At 31.4% G+C, this 18,387-nt stretch overlaps 1 protein-coding gene across 2 annotated transcripts in view; it reads left to right on the top strand.

Moving 5' to 3' along the window:
* The first annotated feature begins 16,288 nt into the window (after positions 1-16,288).
* LOC114334942 (glucose transporter GlcP-like) overlaps positions 16,289-18,387 on the top strand; it is a 281,124-nt gene continuing 279,025 nt past the window's right edge. For both annotated transcript variants that reach the window (XR_007697658.1, XM_028285078.2), the window contains exon 1: positions 16,289-16,467. Coding sequence is in view for 1 of the 2 variants with exons in the window: in XM_028285078.2 (XP_028140879.2) it covers positions 16,299-16,467 (169 nt within the window). In the remaining variant the exon portion in view is untranslated. The remainder of the gene's footprint in view (positions 16,468-18,387) is intronic.

The following is an 18,387-nucleotide window of genomic DNA, read 5'->3' as shown; positions in this document are numbered from 1 at the left end:
CCCATAGCGTCTCTTATCTAATCTAACAGGCACACAAGCACTATGCTCTGCTTTTCTAACCGCACTATTCTAACATACACATGCACACAAGCATTATGCTCTGCTTTTCACTATCACTCAAACTAGTTCAAAAGGCTTTGTCCTCTTCAATCTTCTAGTTTGCCCAGTAGTATCCAGGAGCTGGATTTCCTCAATATTCTTGTAGGTACTTACGAAGTTGTTGCTGGTGACTTCCAACTTTACTCCAACTTTAAAAACAAATCCAGCTGTAAAATATTTATGTGCCTGAAGGCTTTTGCATGCTTTCATCTATAATAGTAATTTGGTGGAATGCATTTTATGGTAAAATCCAATTCTGACTGAATTGTATATGGATCTAAATCCCCAATTATGTTCAGCTTCAATAAATATCTAAAACAATAAAAGAAATAATGTTATTGCTTGCAAAATTCATCAATATTGATAAATATCAGAGAAAAATGAACATTGATAAAAATTTTTTGCCCTACCTTTCTCCAAACATCTGGTGTCTCCAATAATAATTTCCTTAAATAATCACTTTGCAGTGTGGTAAAGTTTATAAAGTTCACAAAATACAGCAAACGAAATCCAAATGAATCCAAAATATGACGATAAACAGTGAAATGATGAAATTAAATGATATTACAAACATAACGTCTGTAACCTGTATGCCAACCAACCAGAACCAGAAGTCACGTGGTTTGGATTGCCTAAATACATATACACGCGCAGTAAATTTGGAAATGAATGCAAATTGAATAGTAAATGGCCTCTCTTAAGATATAGGACATTGGTAGTATGTTCATAGAATGTCTTGTGATAACATTCCACGAATAACTTAATCAGATATTCACCGAATGTTCCTTGAATGTCCAGTACATTCAAACATTAATAGAACGCTGATAGTACATTCCTAGAATATTTTGTGTTGTTAGGGTACCCACCAATAATTTATCTCTCGAGCTTATCTTGGGCATGAACGTAGTATAGAGCCTAGATGAGCCTCGTATTTTTATTATTGTTAATTCAGTTCCAATCGCGGTTTGTTCAATTCAGCATCTAATAATTTAATTAGTTTCATTATTTTATTTTTCTTTTTGCTTGTATGGCAAAATCATTAGCAACGAGATCATTAACAACTATAAATGACCAAGGTAGCCAGTATAATAAGAATATCAGGTAGTCTTACTTTCTCGAATAACAATTTTGTTTGCTACAAAGCTGTTATCTTCAATTGTGGCTCGTCACCCAATTTACTTTAGACATAAATATTTATTTTTTTCTTATCTTCCTAACCACTATCTTCTAATGAGTTTCCAAAACGATATCCTTGTAGTTTACACTATGGTTTGTTTTTAAACCAAGAGCAGTAAACTAAAAAGACAGATTCACATCCAAGAAAGTCACTAGAAAAGTCACAAAATATATCTTCTTTTTTGGTTGATCATAATATCAACTCTCGATGGTAATACATAAATTTATACAGTCGAACCCGCTTATTAGAATACCGGTTATAGGAATATCCCGGTTTTAGGATTATAAATTTGAGGTTCTGAAACGTTTCTTCTAGCCACCAATGATCGGTTATTAGAATATCCAGGTTTAAGGAATATTTTTGCTTGGCACCAGTCTCTAATGAATACTTAGAATAACTTTTTTTATATATAAAATCAGACTAAAAACCTAAAAATGAAAGAAATAACGCAGAAAGCTCGAAAAAATGCTGATATAACTTAATTAACCTATGAAATTCCAATCGTATCAAAATGTCGGAAATGTCATTAGTGTCAAAATTTTATCACAGCGGACTAAACTTCATAGAATTCGTAGAAGAAGTGATGTAGAAGACATTATAAAACACATAGCCACAATTAAATGGAAGTGGACAGGAAACGTCGCTAGAATGAAAGAGGTGGACCAAAATAATCTTGGAGTGGAGACCAAAAGCGGATAGACGAAACCCGGGAAGACCACCCACAAGATGGACTGACGACATAAAGAGAATTTGTACCAACTGGATTGCAGCAGCGCAAGATAGATCTGAATGGACGTTTTTCGAGGAGGCATTTGTTCAGTAGTGGACGACTATGGTCTGATAATGATGATGAATGAATGTAGTTAACTTGTCCGAGGTTGGACCAATTACAAAACAAACATTACGGCGCGGTAAATTTGAATTATTCCTCCTGGTTACGTCATTACACGCACCATGTTTTTACATAAGTACACGCCCTGCGGCAATTTGCCTTCTTACACTCAAGGGCCTTAAAATTATCCAAATATTATTAAAATGTGTAAATTTTATTTCAAAAGTCTTTTAGTGTTCCGAATTAGAATTGGTAATGTTTTCCTCTTGTTTTTTCTTTTATGCGACGAGAAAGCACGCACCTTAGCAATTTGCCGCATCCGACTTATCAATACTACACGCTCCGTTAGCAAAACGCCATTTTTTCATTGGATATTTTCAGATTAATATTTATTTAAATCTACAAGGAAAAGAAAAATTTTTTTCCTGTAGTTTGCTGTATACCATCAATCACAAAAATTGGAAAAATTCTTTGTAAAAGGTATAAAATTTTTTTAATAAAAATCCCTTTAAGGGCTACATCACAACAAAACGTTTTCGATTTTATAAAAAAGCATCATCAGTATTCGACCTAAAAGTAAGTATTATAGGGGAGTGCATTTAGTTTATCACTTCGGAAAAAATCAAACAAGATAAAACTTTTTGTAATTTCATTAAGAAATATTTAATAAACAACATATCAAAAAGTTCTACTCGAGAAGTGGGTGCTTTATTTTTTATTAAACAAATGAAGAGCGAAGTTAGATGTTTTTTTAAATAACTCCGAAAATATAATTTTTAGAAAAAAAACTGACTTGACCATTGAAAAATTCAGAAAATTTTACAAAAAAAACCTTATATAAAGATTTTTCTAAAATTAAATCTCTAGCTTCTGTAATTTTTTATTTATAACGCTAAAGTCACCCTTCTCACACACATTGGCGCACTGTAAACTAGCGTTGTAAGAAGTGCACGGTTGAGTTTTTTTAATGTAATTCTTTAACTAATGGATCAAAAGAAATTTTACAAATTGGACATGATACAAGATGAAATAAGCTATCTTATGGTTGTAATAAAAAGAAATAAAATTTATGGACATAAGTACAGTGTGGGCGGAAAGTGAGCCTTACATGAATTTTGTTTAAAAATGATTTAAACATGTGTAACTAATACAATTTTACTTATAAAACTCTCAAATTTGCACTACTTACCTCTCAATCATCTTAATAAACGATGTTTTGTTCAAAAAAAAATCTCAAAAATTTAATTCAAATAATAGGATGTCTCAAAAAATGTAATTTTTGAAAACTTCGTAGTTTTACAGAATTCCCACCATTTTAAGACGGTATTACTCAAATTTGAATAAATCTAATACAATTTGTTTGCTATTTTTTAAAGCTTGGGATGTAGTCTTTAAAAAGCACTGAATCATTTTAGTTTAAAAATGAAATAAATAATTTCTTTTTGAGAAAATTAAGAAAGACAACAAAAATGTAATACAAACACCGAAAATTACCAGCTGAAAAAATGTATATACAGAGTGATCAAAACTTTTTTCTGTAAAACTTACCTAAAATACATTTAATAATAAGCTTCAACAATAATAAACGTTCAACAAAAAAAATTTTTTTTAGCTCTTACACAGTATGTCTGCGTAACTTGGAACCTATTGATAACTTTTTTAATATCAGCGTTACGAAGAAAAGTTATTCTTTATAAAATACTCTACATCGTATATAACATAAGATACAACCATCAAATATCAAATTTTGTTAATTTTGTACGAGGTATGTCAAAAAATATGAATTTCACTCATGAGTAAAGTACCTTTATTTTTCACAATATCGAAAATTTTTTAAAGGAAAGTTGTTTGGGATTAAAAACTATGTCCCGATATGTAATTATATCCTTCTAATCGAAAAAATTTTTTTTTTAATATTCTTTCTAATACATTTTAATTTTTAATATTATTGTGAAAATTATTTGTTTATCTTTTTTTTAAGAATGAAATTCCATATTTGTTTGATTGGATTCTACTTGTTTTTCATTTAAATATCCGCCATTTTGGATCCGCCATTTTGAAATTTAAATCTTTAATCTTTAATTCAGATTCAACAACCTGTTAAAAATAAAGACAACAAATGTTTTAGAAAAATGTTCTTTTTTATGTTCTTTTTAGAAAATCCGCATTTTGGATCCGCCATTTTATAGTTTATAATGTTAACATTTAAGTTAGGTTTGTCAAAGCTCTCAAAAATAAATATATGTAGAAATAAATACATTTTGTAAAGAAATTATGATTTTACAACTATTTTTTAAGTTATCCGCCATTTTGGATCTGCCATTTTATAATTTAAATTATCAAAATTTGATTCAGGGTTCAGCAACCTCTCAAAAATATCCACATATATGTAAACAAACACGTTTTATACAAAAAATTCGGATTTTACAACTACTTTTTAAGGATTTTTAGGAAAAAATCCTTCCATTTTGAATCCGCCATTTTAAATTTGCAAATTGTAATGTCAGATTAGGGTTCAGCATAATCAAAACTAAAATAAAAACATTTTTTATCAAAATAAAATGTTGAATTCACCCATATTCTTAACATTATTTATACAGAATAATTGTTATTGTTTAACCTTCGGAGTACGGAGATTATTCGACTTACTTAGATTACGATGATGGGTCAAGCGTGACCCATTCTCATTTTATTTATAAGGATGTTTTAAATAGTCAGTATTATCAAACAGTATCTTTAATTCAACAAAAAACAAACAAAATCCTAAATTATTGTATTTAAATTTTTTAAGATGGTTACCCATGGGCATAATATACTAGTTCGCTCCGGCGCGGCGGCCAGATTTTAATACCTTACAGAAAACGGGCATAGGTTTTGCTCCGGCCATATATTTGAATACAGTGGAACCTCGATAAGTCGGATTAATCGAGACTGCGGCCGATCCGAGTTATCGAAAATCTGAGTTATCCGGAAAATATGGTAAAAATTAATAAAACACGGTATACTTACACATAAACTCCATTATAATTGCAAAAACATGAAATACATAAAATATGCACAATACATCTAAATTACGTACAGTTGTATACAGTATTGTTTATTTCTTGGTAAAAAACTAGGCACTTGCATGGAGAACCAGTGCCACAAAGTTGGAAAGAAGGATGGATTACATCTATCCATAAGAAAGGAAATAAGGAAGATTGCAATAACTATCGGGGTATAACTGTTACGAGTACACTTAGCAGATTATATGGAAGAATTATAAAAGAACGCATATGCGAAGAATACCGCCCTTTTGAGTCAGAAGAACAAAACGGATTCAGAGCAGGACGATCCACAATAGATAGTATTTTCTGCTTATCCCAAATACTTGAGAAAAGAACACTGAGATCTCGAGAAGTGCATTTACTCTTAGTCGATTTAACAAAAGCATATGACACCGTGCCTGTTGCGAAGTTGTGGAAAGTATTGGAGAAAACCAGTATCAGCGTTACACTAATCGATGCTATTAAAGAGCTTTATAAGAACACAATAGCAAAAGTTAAAATAGGAAAAGAGGTGTCTAATGGTTTTCAGGTAACAAAAGGACTGAAGCAAGGTTGTTGTTTATCTCCCATACTGTTTAACATATATATCGATGAAGCACTCAGGCACTGGAAGAAGAAGTGTAAAGGGATGGGGCTATCTATTGGGGATGAAACGTTATATACGTTGCACTATGCAGATGACCAGGTAGTTATTGCCCAAGACAAAGAAGACCTGGAGTATATGACTAGAAAACTAATGGAAGAGTACAAAAAATGGGGCCTCGAAGTAAATGTCCAAAAAACACAATATCTTTGCGTAGGAGGAGAAAATACTCCAGATGACCTCGACTTAGAAGATGAAACTATTAAGAAATGTGACCAATGTACATATTTGGGGGTAAAACTGACAAAGACAGGAAGAAGTGATGAAGCCATAAAAGACAGAATAACCAAAGGAAAACAAGTTATAGGTGCGTTGAATTCAGTATTATGGCAAAAAAATATAAGACCGGAAACGAAAAAACGAATATATAATACCATATTAAAACCAGTAATCGTCTATGGCTCAGAAGTGTGGCAGTTATCACAAAAACGTAAAGGTAACCTATTGGCAGTTGAAATGGATTTTTGGAGGAGAGCAGCGGGAAAGTCTAGATTAGAACATGTGAAAAATGAGGACATCAGGAGACAAATTAAAGTACAAAGATCAATTATAGAAGACATCGAAAAACAACAACTAATATGGTACGGACATGTTAGACGTATGGGGGAAGAAAGACTACCCAAAAAGATATTAGAATGGGTACCACCAGAGAAAAGAAAACGACGACGACCACCAACAACATGGATCCAAGGAATCTCAAAAGCAATGTCAGCAATAAATCTATCTGAAGAAGACTGGCAGAATAGACAGGCTTGGCGAACGGGAACCCAAAGGCGTATTACGCTGTAAACGGGATATATATATATATATATATATATATATATATATATATATATATATATATATATATATATAAAACTTGGTCAAAGTGAAAAAATGTTTGTTTTGTCTGATGAAAATCGGTTCGGGTTAGCCGGACTTCCGGATTATCGGAGGCCGACTTATCGGAGTTCCACTGTACGTATACCTGTAAACAGAGACGGCTGCGATTTACGTGTACCTACAAACATATTGAAAATATTCTTCGAAATCCGAAGACCGGGTCAGGACTGACCCGGCATCATAGATGTTACGTAGAGGAAAAACTGTAATTTGCATGTTCACGAATTATATACGAAAAAATAGATTGAAACAAATAAGGAGAACTTACGATCAATCGGGTTTGTAAAAAAATTATTTCATAAAATATTAAGAAATAAGTGAATTTCGGGTCACGCTTGACCCAGTCTTCGTACTCCGAAGGTTAAACAATTAATAAACAATTAGCGGCGAAATTTGTGAGTAGAACTTTTTACTTTAACATATTTATAAACTAATAAAAAAAGTTTTAGAAAAATATAACCTTGTTTGATTTTTTCCGAAACATTGTATCTTTTCGTTCTAATTGCACTCCCCTATTACCGTTTTAATGAATGTAAAGTTGATGTTTAAATTTTGACCAAGGTTAAAGCAAGTTGGCTATACTTACAGATTGGATGCCAGCTGAGCCACCAAAAAAATATTCGGGTAAAAACCCTTTAAATATAATATGGATGCGTTAAAGGTGCATACTTAAATAAAATGCCTTAGGATGGATACATGGCAACAAGGATAATGCCCTTAGGTAAGGTATTGAATTTCCCAACACGTGGGATGCAGATTGAGTTGTTTAAATTCCAATGACTTAATGGCAACTAAATGCAAATTAAGTGATGTTTCTGCAAGGTGTCAAAAACAAACCGACAATGTGACGTAGACGCTACCCTGAATTACTACAGCCAACTAATTATTGTAATAAAAGATTTTTTAAAAAATTTTCAACAATAATAACAAACATCAACAAAGTTGTGGCTATAATTACATTTACCTTAATTATGTAAGATATAGGGCCGGTTGTTCGAACGCTAATCAACAATGATCATTATCAAATATTTAATTACTGTCATGTCAACTTTGTTTGGGTTGCTGAAAACAATTATGATATTACTTAATCAATTATGTTAATAATTGTTATGTTAAGTGATTAACTAATCTCATAATTATAATAAATTATGTTTTCAGCAACCCAATAAAAGTTGACATTGACAGTTTTGGTGACAGTAATTAAATATTTGATAGTGATCATTGTTGATTAGCGTTCGAACAACCGGCCCTTAGAGCAGTTAAGGCAAATGGAGAATTAGCCAGAATGTATGCAGCCATCTATACATAATTCAAATGAAATTGAATTAATTAGGGAATAATGGATACATTTATGTTAAAGAACATCTGAGACCAAATAATTAAGTAAATTTTTTTTTGCTAAGATGTTCTATTTATATTAATAGGTTGATTATTGTGGCTCATATTCAAAATTGAATAAAAAATTAAAGTAAGTCTAACTGTGTTGATGAAAGTCTAATTTACTACGAATTAAAAAGGGGGTTGGTGGTTTAATTGTACTAATTGGCAGAATAAATTAGAGAGTCTGTAGTATGTGGAAGTCTGATATCAAAGTAGTGTTGAAATAAAGATAAGTAGTATAAGTCGAAGAGGAGCCTGATATGATAAAATATTTATTTGCTGATGATAGCAGATGCCGCCACGGCATCCATACCATCATGTTATTTCGTTGTAAACCGATACCGACAGCCCGAATTTTAGTGGTTCAGAGAGAATCAAATAAGCACTCTATGATGAGACCTTAAGAAGGGTTGAAACTAGTTAGAGTACTTTTGGCGCTCTCTGAACTAACTAAAATAAGACAGCTATTGTTTCGCTGTACAATGCAATGATTATTTATTACTTTTATTAGTTCTACTTCTAATCTGAGTATTGGGAACTAATCTTTTTTGAAATTCTACCGTGCTGGACAGGCGGGAAGTGAGATGTAGCCTGATAGATCTACCTGGGCCGTCTTAGGTCAGGCATATCGTTTACTTGCAAATTTTAGAAGCCACAAATGATGTAACCAGAAGAGTAGTTCTAATAAATAAAAGTTTTGTTATTTTTTATTATTTATTATAAAAGATAAATTTATTTTGAACCCACCCCTTTGTCAAAGTTACGGATTAGAAAAGACAGATGTCAAGTTGACATAATTATATTCAGTACAAATTAAGAACAATTATTACTTTGAATTCGTTCTCCTTTTTCTATTTAGACTGCGCCTCAGAGAAAACTCCACATTTATTTAATTTGTTTTATGTTAATTAAATTAAATATTTTATTGCGTGTACTGAGAAGCTGGACAAGCCTTAAGAAAGAATAAATAAATTCGCAAAACCTATTAAATAATAAAATGATCAGAACTCATTATTCACGAAACAACAAATAGTCCATTCTTTAACGGTTTTTGCTCTAAATTTTAAAGAACCGCTAGGATTGACATAAAATTTGGCATACGTATAGCTTACATGTCAAAGAAAAAAAGTGATATTGTGCCAATGTGTGCTTTTGCCCTGGGGGTGACTTTCACCCCCTTTTGGGGGTGAAAAAATATATGTCCAAAATAAGTCCGGAAATGGGTAAACTGACTAATTTTAAGTAACTTTTGTTCTATAGAGCCTTTTCGCCAAGTCAACACTTTTCGAGTTATTTGCGAGTGAATATGTTCATTTTTCAACAAAATAACCACATTTTTAGCAGCTTTTTCGCAAATAACTCAAAAAGTATTTTGTCGAAAAAAATGTTCTTAGCAAAAATATAGGCTATAAAAAAGTAAAAAAAAATGGTGTACGCTTTAGGTCTCTGGATCTCGTAGAACCGGAGTTATAGCCAATGAAAAATAGATTCATATTCACCAAATTTCAAATAGAGCATTTCGACGCGCAATATCCAAAAAATTAAGCACCTTTTGGAAAATCCATTTTAACTTTTTCATAGTGTTTAAAAAAAGCTTTATTTTTGTTTTTACAAAAAGTTTTTAGCATTAAAGTTAAGCAAGTTACGCTCAAAATAAAGTTGGTCCCTTTTGTTTTTTCAAAAAAAAATCGGGAAGACCATCCTCTAATTAGCAACTTAAATGAAATTAATCGTTACCGCTCCACAAATTATTTTATTTATATTGTGTTTACATGATCTGTAAGCATCATCGATTCAAAGTGCTTATTTTTGAAAAAATTTGGTTTCAAAGTAAAATTTTTAAAAATTAAAATTTTGAAAAATATGCTTTTTTTCAAAATAACTTAAAAATTGTTAGAGATACCCAAAACCTCGAATAACAAAAAAAAGTCAGATTTGCTTTTCTGAATATCATGTATTTTTTTGTTTTTCTATTAGACAAAAATTTATTAAGATTTGGTGTTTCTAAATTGGCATACATTCGTGATCAGTGAGTCGTTCAACCCTTTTAACTACAGCCCTTTCAATAATAAGGACTTTGAACCGATGAAACTTACAGATCATATAAACAATATACAGTGCTAGTCAAAAGTCCGTACCCCCCTCTTATCTTTTGAACGGTTATACCTATAATAGTGAAATTTGAATGGAGGAAATAAACGGACGTAAGCTTCTTAACTAGTCATGACAGGTGACGTAATAGTGACAGATGACTTTACAGCGCCACTGTGACAGATAATTTTAAATGGGACCTTATGACAAGTGATACATCGTTTAAAAGGTATTGAAAATACCTACTCAGGCATACTAATTTTGTTTGAGTTTAAGCTAATTTTGATGAATAAATGAAATAATATTAAATTGTAGTTTCGCATTTAATTAATAAAAATTCTAAATTCCGCCTATGATTACTTGTCAAAAAGGTTGATGTTGTCGTAAAAACTACTAGAGAATTGAAAAACGTCAACTCTTTTGACAAAAAAAAACATAGGCGGACATTTGAATTTTTATTAATTAAATGCGAAACTACAATATTATATTAATTTAATTTATTCACCAAAATCAAAATCAACTTAAACCCAAAAAAATTAGTATGACTGAATAGGTATTTTGAATACCTTTCAAACGAGGTATCACTTGCCGTAAGATCCCATTTAAAAGTATCGGTCACAGTGGCTCTGTAATGTCATCTGTCACTATTACGTCACCTGTCATGACTAGTTAAGAAGCTTACGTCCGTTTATTTCGTCGCTCCAAATTTCACTATTATAGGTATAACCGTTGAAAAGATAAGAGGGGGGGTACAGACTTTTGACTAGCACTGTATACACGAGTCAAGAAACTTGTGTAGTCGTAACGACTAAGTTCATTTAAGATACGAATTAGGGGGTGATTTTCTCGATTTTTTTTTACCAAAACCAATAGGGATTAACTTTATTTTGAGCGTAACTTGTTTAATTTTGACGCCAGAAATTTTTTATAAAACAAAAATAAATCTTTTTTTAAACACTTTAAATAAGTTGTAATGAGTTTTCCCCGAAATGTGCTTCATTTTTGGTTATTTCACGTTAAAGTATTCCATTTGGAATTTGACGAATATGAACCTATTATTTATTAGCTATAACTCTGCTTCTACTAGGTGTAGAGACATGATATATACACCATTTTTTAAAAATTATTTTATATACACATATAATATTTTTGCTAAGAACGTTTTTTCGACAAAATACTTACTATTTGAGTTATTTGCGAAAAACCGTCTAAAAGCGTGGTTATTTTGTTGAAAAAATGAACATATTCACTGCCAAATAACTCGAAAGTATTGACTTAGTGAAAAAACTCTATAGAACAAAAGTTACTTAAAATTAGCCAGTTTATCCATTTCCTGACTTTCTTTGGACGAATATTTTTTCACCCCCAAGAGGGGGTGAAAACCACCCCCAGGGCAAAAGCACATATCGGCACAATATCACTTTTTTTCTTTGACTTGTTAGCTATGTGTATACCAAATTTCATATCAATCCAAGCGGTTCTTTAAAATTTAGAGATTTTGCAATATTTTACCGTTAAAGAACGGACTAAAAGCTTCACTAAATTGATTGTTTTAATAACTGTGTGAAATATTGTAGTGTTCTAAAGAGTTTCTAAGATTTTACTGTTACGCTGGCCACTGTCACAGTATAAAGAGGATACCTCTATACAGGGTGAGGCAGAAAGCTGGCCTATTAGAAATATCTCGAGAACTAAAAGTAACAGAATCATGAAAATTGGAATACAGGGGTTTTGAAGGATGATCTATTAAATGAAAATATTTTCATCTCTTTGCAACTTCCGGTTATACCGGAAGTTGCTTATAACTTCGTTTTTTTTTAAATGGGACACCCTATATACTTTTACATTTTTGGATTCTCTTCGATGTCTTCTTTCTTAAAATATGAGGTTTTGTAATGTTATACAGGGTATTTTAAAAGATAATTACGTTTTTTTATTAATTTCGTAGCAATATTCACACCCTGTAGAATTGTAGTAGTTTGACAACTAAAACTCTACTTACGTTCAAATGATTTTTAATATAGTCTACTATTGTTAAGAATCATTGGTATAGCTAAATTTTTAATTTTAGTATACAGGGTTTGTCGAAACTCGGAATGAGTATTTTCTGAGTTTTCTTAAATGGAACACCCTGTATTTTAGTATTGTAATGTTTTCTCTGATGCGCAATTTATTTTAATGGTAGGGGAGCCCAAGCGGGGATTTTTGCAGTTACTCGAGCGCGTCAAAAAATCACATGGACAGAAACCTTATACCCTGTAAAACGAACTCCTACCATATATTATGTTTTTTTAATACAGGGTAGTACGTTAAGGGGGTTCGACAAAAAACATATCATTTGAAAAACTCAAAATCGTCAGATTAGGATAAGGTAAGTTAAGTACATGCAGACAGTGTATATTTAAATAATCTGACGATTTCAGCGGAGGACATGGGTGCGTCACAAAGCTTTAAAATAAAAACGAATATTTCGCAAAATCAACGTCAGATTAAATAACTGAAAAATACGTGTTCAATATTTTTAAAAATCTATCGAATGACATCAAATACGACCACCCACGGAGATGGGGTGGGGGTTACTATAAAATCTTAAGTAGGAGCACCCATTTTTTATTGCAGATTTGGATGTGAAAATAAGTCATTTTATTCTAGATATTTTTTCGAATTATGGATAGATGGTGCTATAATCGGAAAAAGCCATTGTTGGAAATGGAAAATTAAATTAAAAAATGAAAAGTCCCCACTAAAATGGAAAACTTAACTTAACTTTTTTTGGTTTTAAGAACTACTCTTCACAACACAATACGTCCCCATAAGGCTAGAGTAACTGCAAATTTAGCATAATTGCCTCCTCTACTATAAGATTAAATAATAGTTTCAATGAAAACAAATTATACCTTTTATAAATTGAGATATCGGTGCTACAATTCAACTAAAATTCACTCAGACATTGAATAAATAAAAATTTGTAAAATAAGCCTAGAGTTTATAGACGGAGAGGCAGCGCTGAAAAATCTCTTTGAATTTACTAAAGCTAAATTTTTCACAGTTGATTACTGTGAGTGTGTAGAGAAACATACTGCGGTCGGTCAAGCGAAACGTAGAACAGGGGTTACTGAGAGGGTATCAAAGTTGCTTTCCTACGAAGGTAATTAAATCCATTTACTAAGCCTGAAAATCAATACACACATTCTAAATTAAATATAAATAAAAGTTATTATAGTCGGTCAGCTGTATGACGGGACAGAGTCGGTCGGTCGGTCCCAATAGTCGATTGAGGAAATGAAGCATTTTGGCTCGCAATTTTTGCGTCCATCATGGATTTACTTGAAATTTTCAAAGAAGGTAGGGACTAGTCCAAAGATCATTTTCTATATCATGTCGCTAGCAGACACTAAAACTTTGCGGGTGGTTGCCACTCCATCTCGGGGGTGGGAATTTTTTATTACATTTCAACCATGCAATTCGATGGAAAAGGTGATTCTAAGAAAAAAATGTTTTTTACATTTTCTTCGTAAAACTAATATTTTTCGAGTTATTAACCCTTGAAAATAACAGCATTTCGACGAAAAAATCTACTTTTTTTTAGGGTTTTTTGAGAATATCTCGAAAAATATGCATTTAATCAAAAAAACTGTCGATATCAAAATTGTATCTTTTAGTAAAACAAACCAAATTATTTTCCAATAATATCTTTAAGACCAATAAAAACCGAGATACGGCATGTTAAAAGTTAGCTTTTTTCGTCAAATGCATAATTTGAAATATTCAAAGCCAAATAATTGAAAATATTTGCAATTTTCGAGGAAAATTAAATAATTTATTTTCAATTATACAATTAGACCTTTCAAAAACAGAAAATAAAAAGTTTCTAGCATGAAAATCAAGCGACTTATAATCAAAAAATATCGGTACCTGCATTTCTCTACGAAAAAATCAGTGAAAACAACCCCCTAACTACCTCCTTAATTCAAAATTGGTCTTCACCTTTCTGTAATTCCTTTTATATTTATATTATCAATACATTCGGGAAGTTTAACCTATTTAAAATGCCTAATTTTGGAAAAATAGGAGTTTAAAAAAAATTGATTTTTTGCAATTTGGTATTTTTCACCTTTTACTTCAAAATATCTCCGAAAATACTGAAGATACGAAAAAAATTATAAATTACTAGATTGTAGCTTTTTTAATGACTAAAATTAACCTGTGCATAGATTTTCATTACAGTGAACATTTAGGCAGATATAGCTGTTTAAAACTTCTATTTACCAGCAAACACCCCGTTATTCGAGCCATTTAAACCCACGCCAATTACAAATTAAGGGATCTTACGGAATTTAATTTACACAGTCTTATAGCTCTTTATAAATCATTTTTGAAGAAACTTTTTATCGCCAAAAATATATAGAATATTTTCCGAGGTATTCTCAAAATCCCTCTAAGAAAGTAGATTTTTTCGTCGAAAAACTGATATTTTCAAGCGCGAATAACTCGAAAAATATTAGTTTTACGAAGAAAATGTAAAAAACATTTTTTTCTTAGAATCACCTTTCCATCGAATTACATGGAATAAAAAATTCCCAGCCCCGAGATGGGGTGGCATCCACCCCCAAGGTTTTAGCGTATGATAGCGGCATGATATAGAAAATGATCCTTGGACTATTCCCTACCTTCTGTGAAAATTTTCAATTAAACCCATGCTGGACGAAAAAATTGCAAGCCAAAATGCTTCATTTCCTCAATCGATCATTGGGGCCGACCGACCGGCTATGTCCCGTCATACAGCTGACCGACTATAATAACTTTTATTAATATTTAATTTAGAATGTGTGTACTGATTTTCAGCCTTAGTAAATGGATTTAATTACCTTAGTAGGAAAGCAACTTTGATACCCTCTCAGTAACCCCTGTTCTGCGTTTCGCATGACCGACCGCAGTATGTTTCTCTACACACTCACAGTAATCAACTGTGAAAAATCTAGCTTTAGTAATTTCAAAGAGATTTTTCAGCGCTGCCTCTTGGTCTATTAGGGGAGTCAATAGAGAACGAAAACATGCATTGTTTCAGAAAAGTTCAAACAAGCTTACATTTTTCTAAAACTTATTTATTAGTTGTACAGACAAAAGTTTTGATGACTTTGTACAAACATTTTTTTAACTGATATTTTTCGGTTTTTGTATTGGATTTTTTATCTTTCTCAGTTTTCTCAAATACAAGTTGTTTATTTTATGTCTAAAGTAAAATAATGTAATGCATTTCAAAGATTACATCTTAAGCTTTTAAAAAAATACCTATAAAATTGTAATAGATCTGTTCAAACCCTCCTAAAATGGTAGTAATTCTGTAAAACTACGAAGTTTTCAAAAGTTACATTTTTTGAGACGTATCATTTCAATAAAATTTTTGAGATTTTTTTGAATAAAATATCATTTAGTAAGATGTTTGAAAAGTAAGTTGGGCAAATTTGAAAGTTATATAAGTAAAATTGTATTAGCTACACAGTTTTAAATAATTTTTAAACAAAATTCATGTAAGTCTCACTTTCCGCCCACACCATACTTATGCTCATATATTTTATTTCTTTTATCATAACTACTTATTAGATAGCCTAAATGTTTTCTTTTTATGTCTAATTTGTAAAATTCCATTTGATCCATTAGTTAAAGATTTATATTAAAATAACTCAACCGTGCCCTTCGACCAACGCTAATATACAGTGCACCAATAATTAAAAGATAACATAATATAGTAAAAAATTATAGAAGCTATAAATTTAGTTTTAGAAAAATCTTTATACAAGGTTTTTTGTGTAAAATTTTCTGAATTTTTCAATGGTTAAGTCAGTTTTTTTCTAAGATTTATATTTTCGTAGTTATTTAAAAAACTAATTTCGCATTTCATTTGTTTAATAAAAAATGAAGCACCCACTTTAGGAGTAGAACTTTTTGATATGTTGTTTATTAAACATTTCTTAATCAAATTACAAAAAGTTCTATCTTGTTTGAATTTTTCCGAAGTCAAAATCTCTATTGACTCCCCTAGTACGGTCATGTCTAAATCAATATGCTTCTCCTTATCATTATAATAAAATAATAATTGATCCTTAACCTTAAATGATTTGTAACTTTCTTTTCGGTGCTGAGTTAATGAATTGTAGCAACAATATTAGTACTAATTTGACAAATTGTTTTAACAACATAAAAATAAATCATTTTTCGGAAATGGCAGTGGAGAAGTTTGAAATGACTGAAATGGAGAATAAAGCTGGAGGAAATAAACGATTTCCATGGACATTGTGGTTTTGTGTCATTACAGGTAATTACACTTATTACTTAATTAATATTCATTTACTTTGTATTCATTTTTAATTATTTTACTTTGGGTAGGCGCAAAAGATTGCTTTTTAAATTCTATTTATACAGGGTGTCCAGAAACTCTACCGACAAACGAAGACAGGAGATTCTTCAGATAATTTTAAGATAATTTAACCCAATTCACGTAGTCCGAAAATGCTTCCTAAGGGAGCTAGAGCTCTTTGAAGATGGAGTCTTGTAATTAGTTTTTCTTAAATACCTCCAGAACGCTTCTATTTAGAAAAACAAAAATTTGTACGCGTATTTATCTACAAGATATAAATCTAATCCTTTCATTGAATATTTCTAGTACCGATCATAGGCGTCCGTTTTGGGTAGGGCAACGGTTATTTTATCGCATAACATTTTTATCTTTATCTTTTATGCATTTCTGACACTGGATTATGAAATTTTGAAGTATTCTAGTACTAAAAGATACTCTTGTTTTAAATCGGTAGGACAAACCGTTTTCTAGAAAAATCGATTTAAAAAATTTTTCGCTTTTTAAATAAAAAAAAATTTCAAAAAAAACTGTTTAGAAAGAAGAAAACTGGTACATTTATTTATATTCCAGAGATAAATCGATTTCATTAATTGCGAATTTCTAGTACTGGTCATAGGCGTCCGTTTTGGGTAGGTCAACAGTTATTTTATAGCATAAATTTTTTGTCTTGAATTTTTGAGCATTCTTGACAATAGATTATTAAATTATGAGGTATTCGAGTACTAAAAGTTACTCTTACTTTATATTGGTAAGATACTTCGTTTTTTGTAGAAAAGTTCTTTCAATTTTTTTTCAAATTCCAAAAACGAAAAACTTTCAAATCGATTTTTCTAGAAAACGGTGTGTCCTACCGACTTAAAACAAGAGTACCTTTTAGTACTAGAATACCTCACAATTTAATAATCCGGTGTCAAAAGGGCATAAAAGTTAAGGACAAAAAAGTTATGAGATAAAATACCCGTCGCTCTACCCAAAGCGGACGCCTATGACCGGTACTAGAAATTTGCAATGGATGGAATCGATTCATCTCTGAAAAGTAAATAAGCATACCAATTTTCGTTTTTCTAAATAGAAGCGTTCTGGAGGTATTTAAGAAAAACTAATTTCATGGCGCCATCTTCAAGGAGTTCTAGCTCCCTTAAGAAGCATTTTCGGACTAGGTGAATTGGGTTAAATTGTCTTAAAATTATCTGAGGAATCTCCTGTCTTCGTTTGTCGGTAGAGTTTCTGGACACCCTGTATATGCTATTTAAATTCATTCATCATTCGAAAATATTACTCCAATCAACCAAGATAGCCATCGCTACACCCTCAGCTTAGCTCAGTCACTCAGGTGTGTGTTCGTCCTGTCCTAACCTTAGATATGAACTATGAAAATTGGAATGGAAGCAAGCAAAACAACAATATTTAACTAATCGTGTTTATGGTTCATAAAGATATAATAAATAAAATGACTTAGTAAATTGCATTAACAAATGTATTCAAATTCTTGCCAAAAACTAACAATTCTGGATTATACTTATGGCTTTTGGTAGCTGATGTCGTATGGTACTGCTGTAGACTTCTTGTAGGCCTCTGCAGATCTTGGGCCCTAGGCCCCTGCAGGTAGAGATGCTGGTCGTTGCAGTCTGGATGTCATGGTTGTCTTTCGTTGTTGTATAGCCCTATGAGTAGCATCACCGGTGATTTAGTTGGCTTGAGCCTCCCGAAGGGAGGAAAGTGGAGTTATTCCCAAAAACTATAAGATAAAGACACATGTCGATCATCAAGAAGAAAGCCAAATTGTACCTTTGCCAAATAGTATTCAGAAATACTAAATGGCAAGGTTAAATTACATGGAATTTAGATGAGGAGAATAGTTAAAATTCTGATTACTAA

The sequence above is a fragment of the Diabrotica virgifera genome, chromosome 4, assembly GCF_917563875.1.
Source record: "Diabrotica virgifera virgifera chromosome 4, PGI_DIABVI_V3a".
In the NCBI taxonomy this organism is placed as follows: Eukaryota; Metazoa; Arthropoda; class Insecta; order Coleoptera; family Chrysomelidae; genus Diabrotica; species Diabrotica virgifera.
This window is presented reverse-complemented; position numbering and strand designations above follow the sequence as displayed.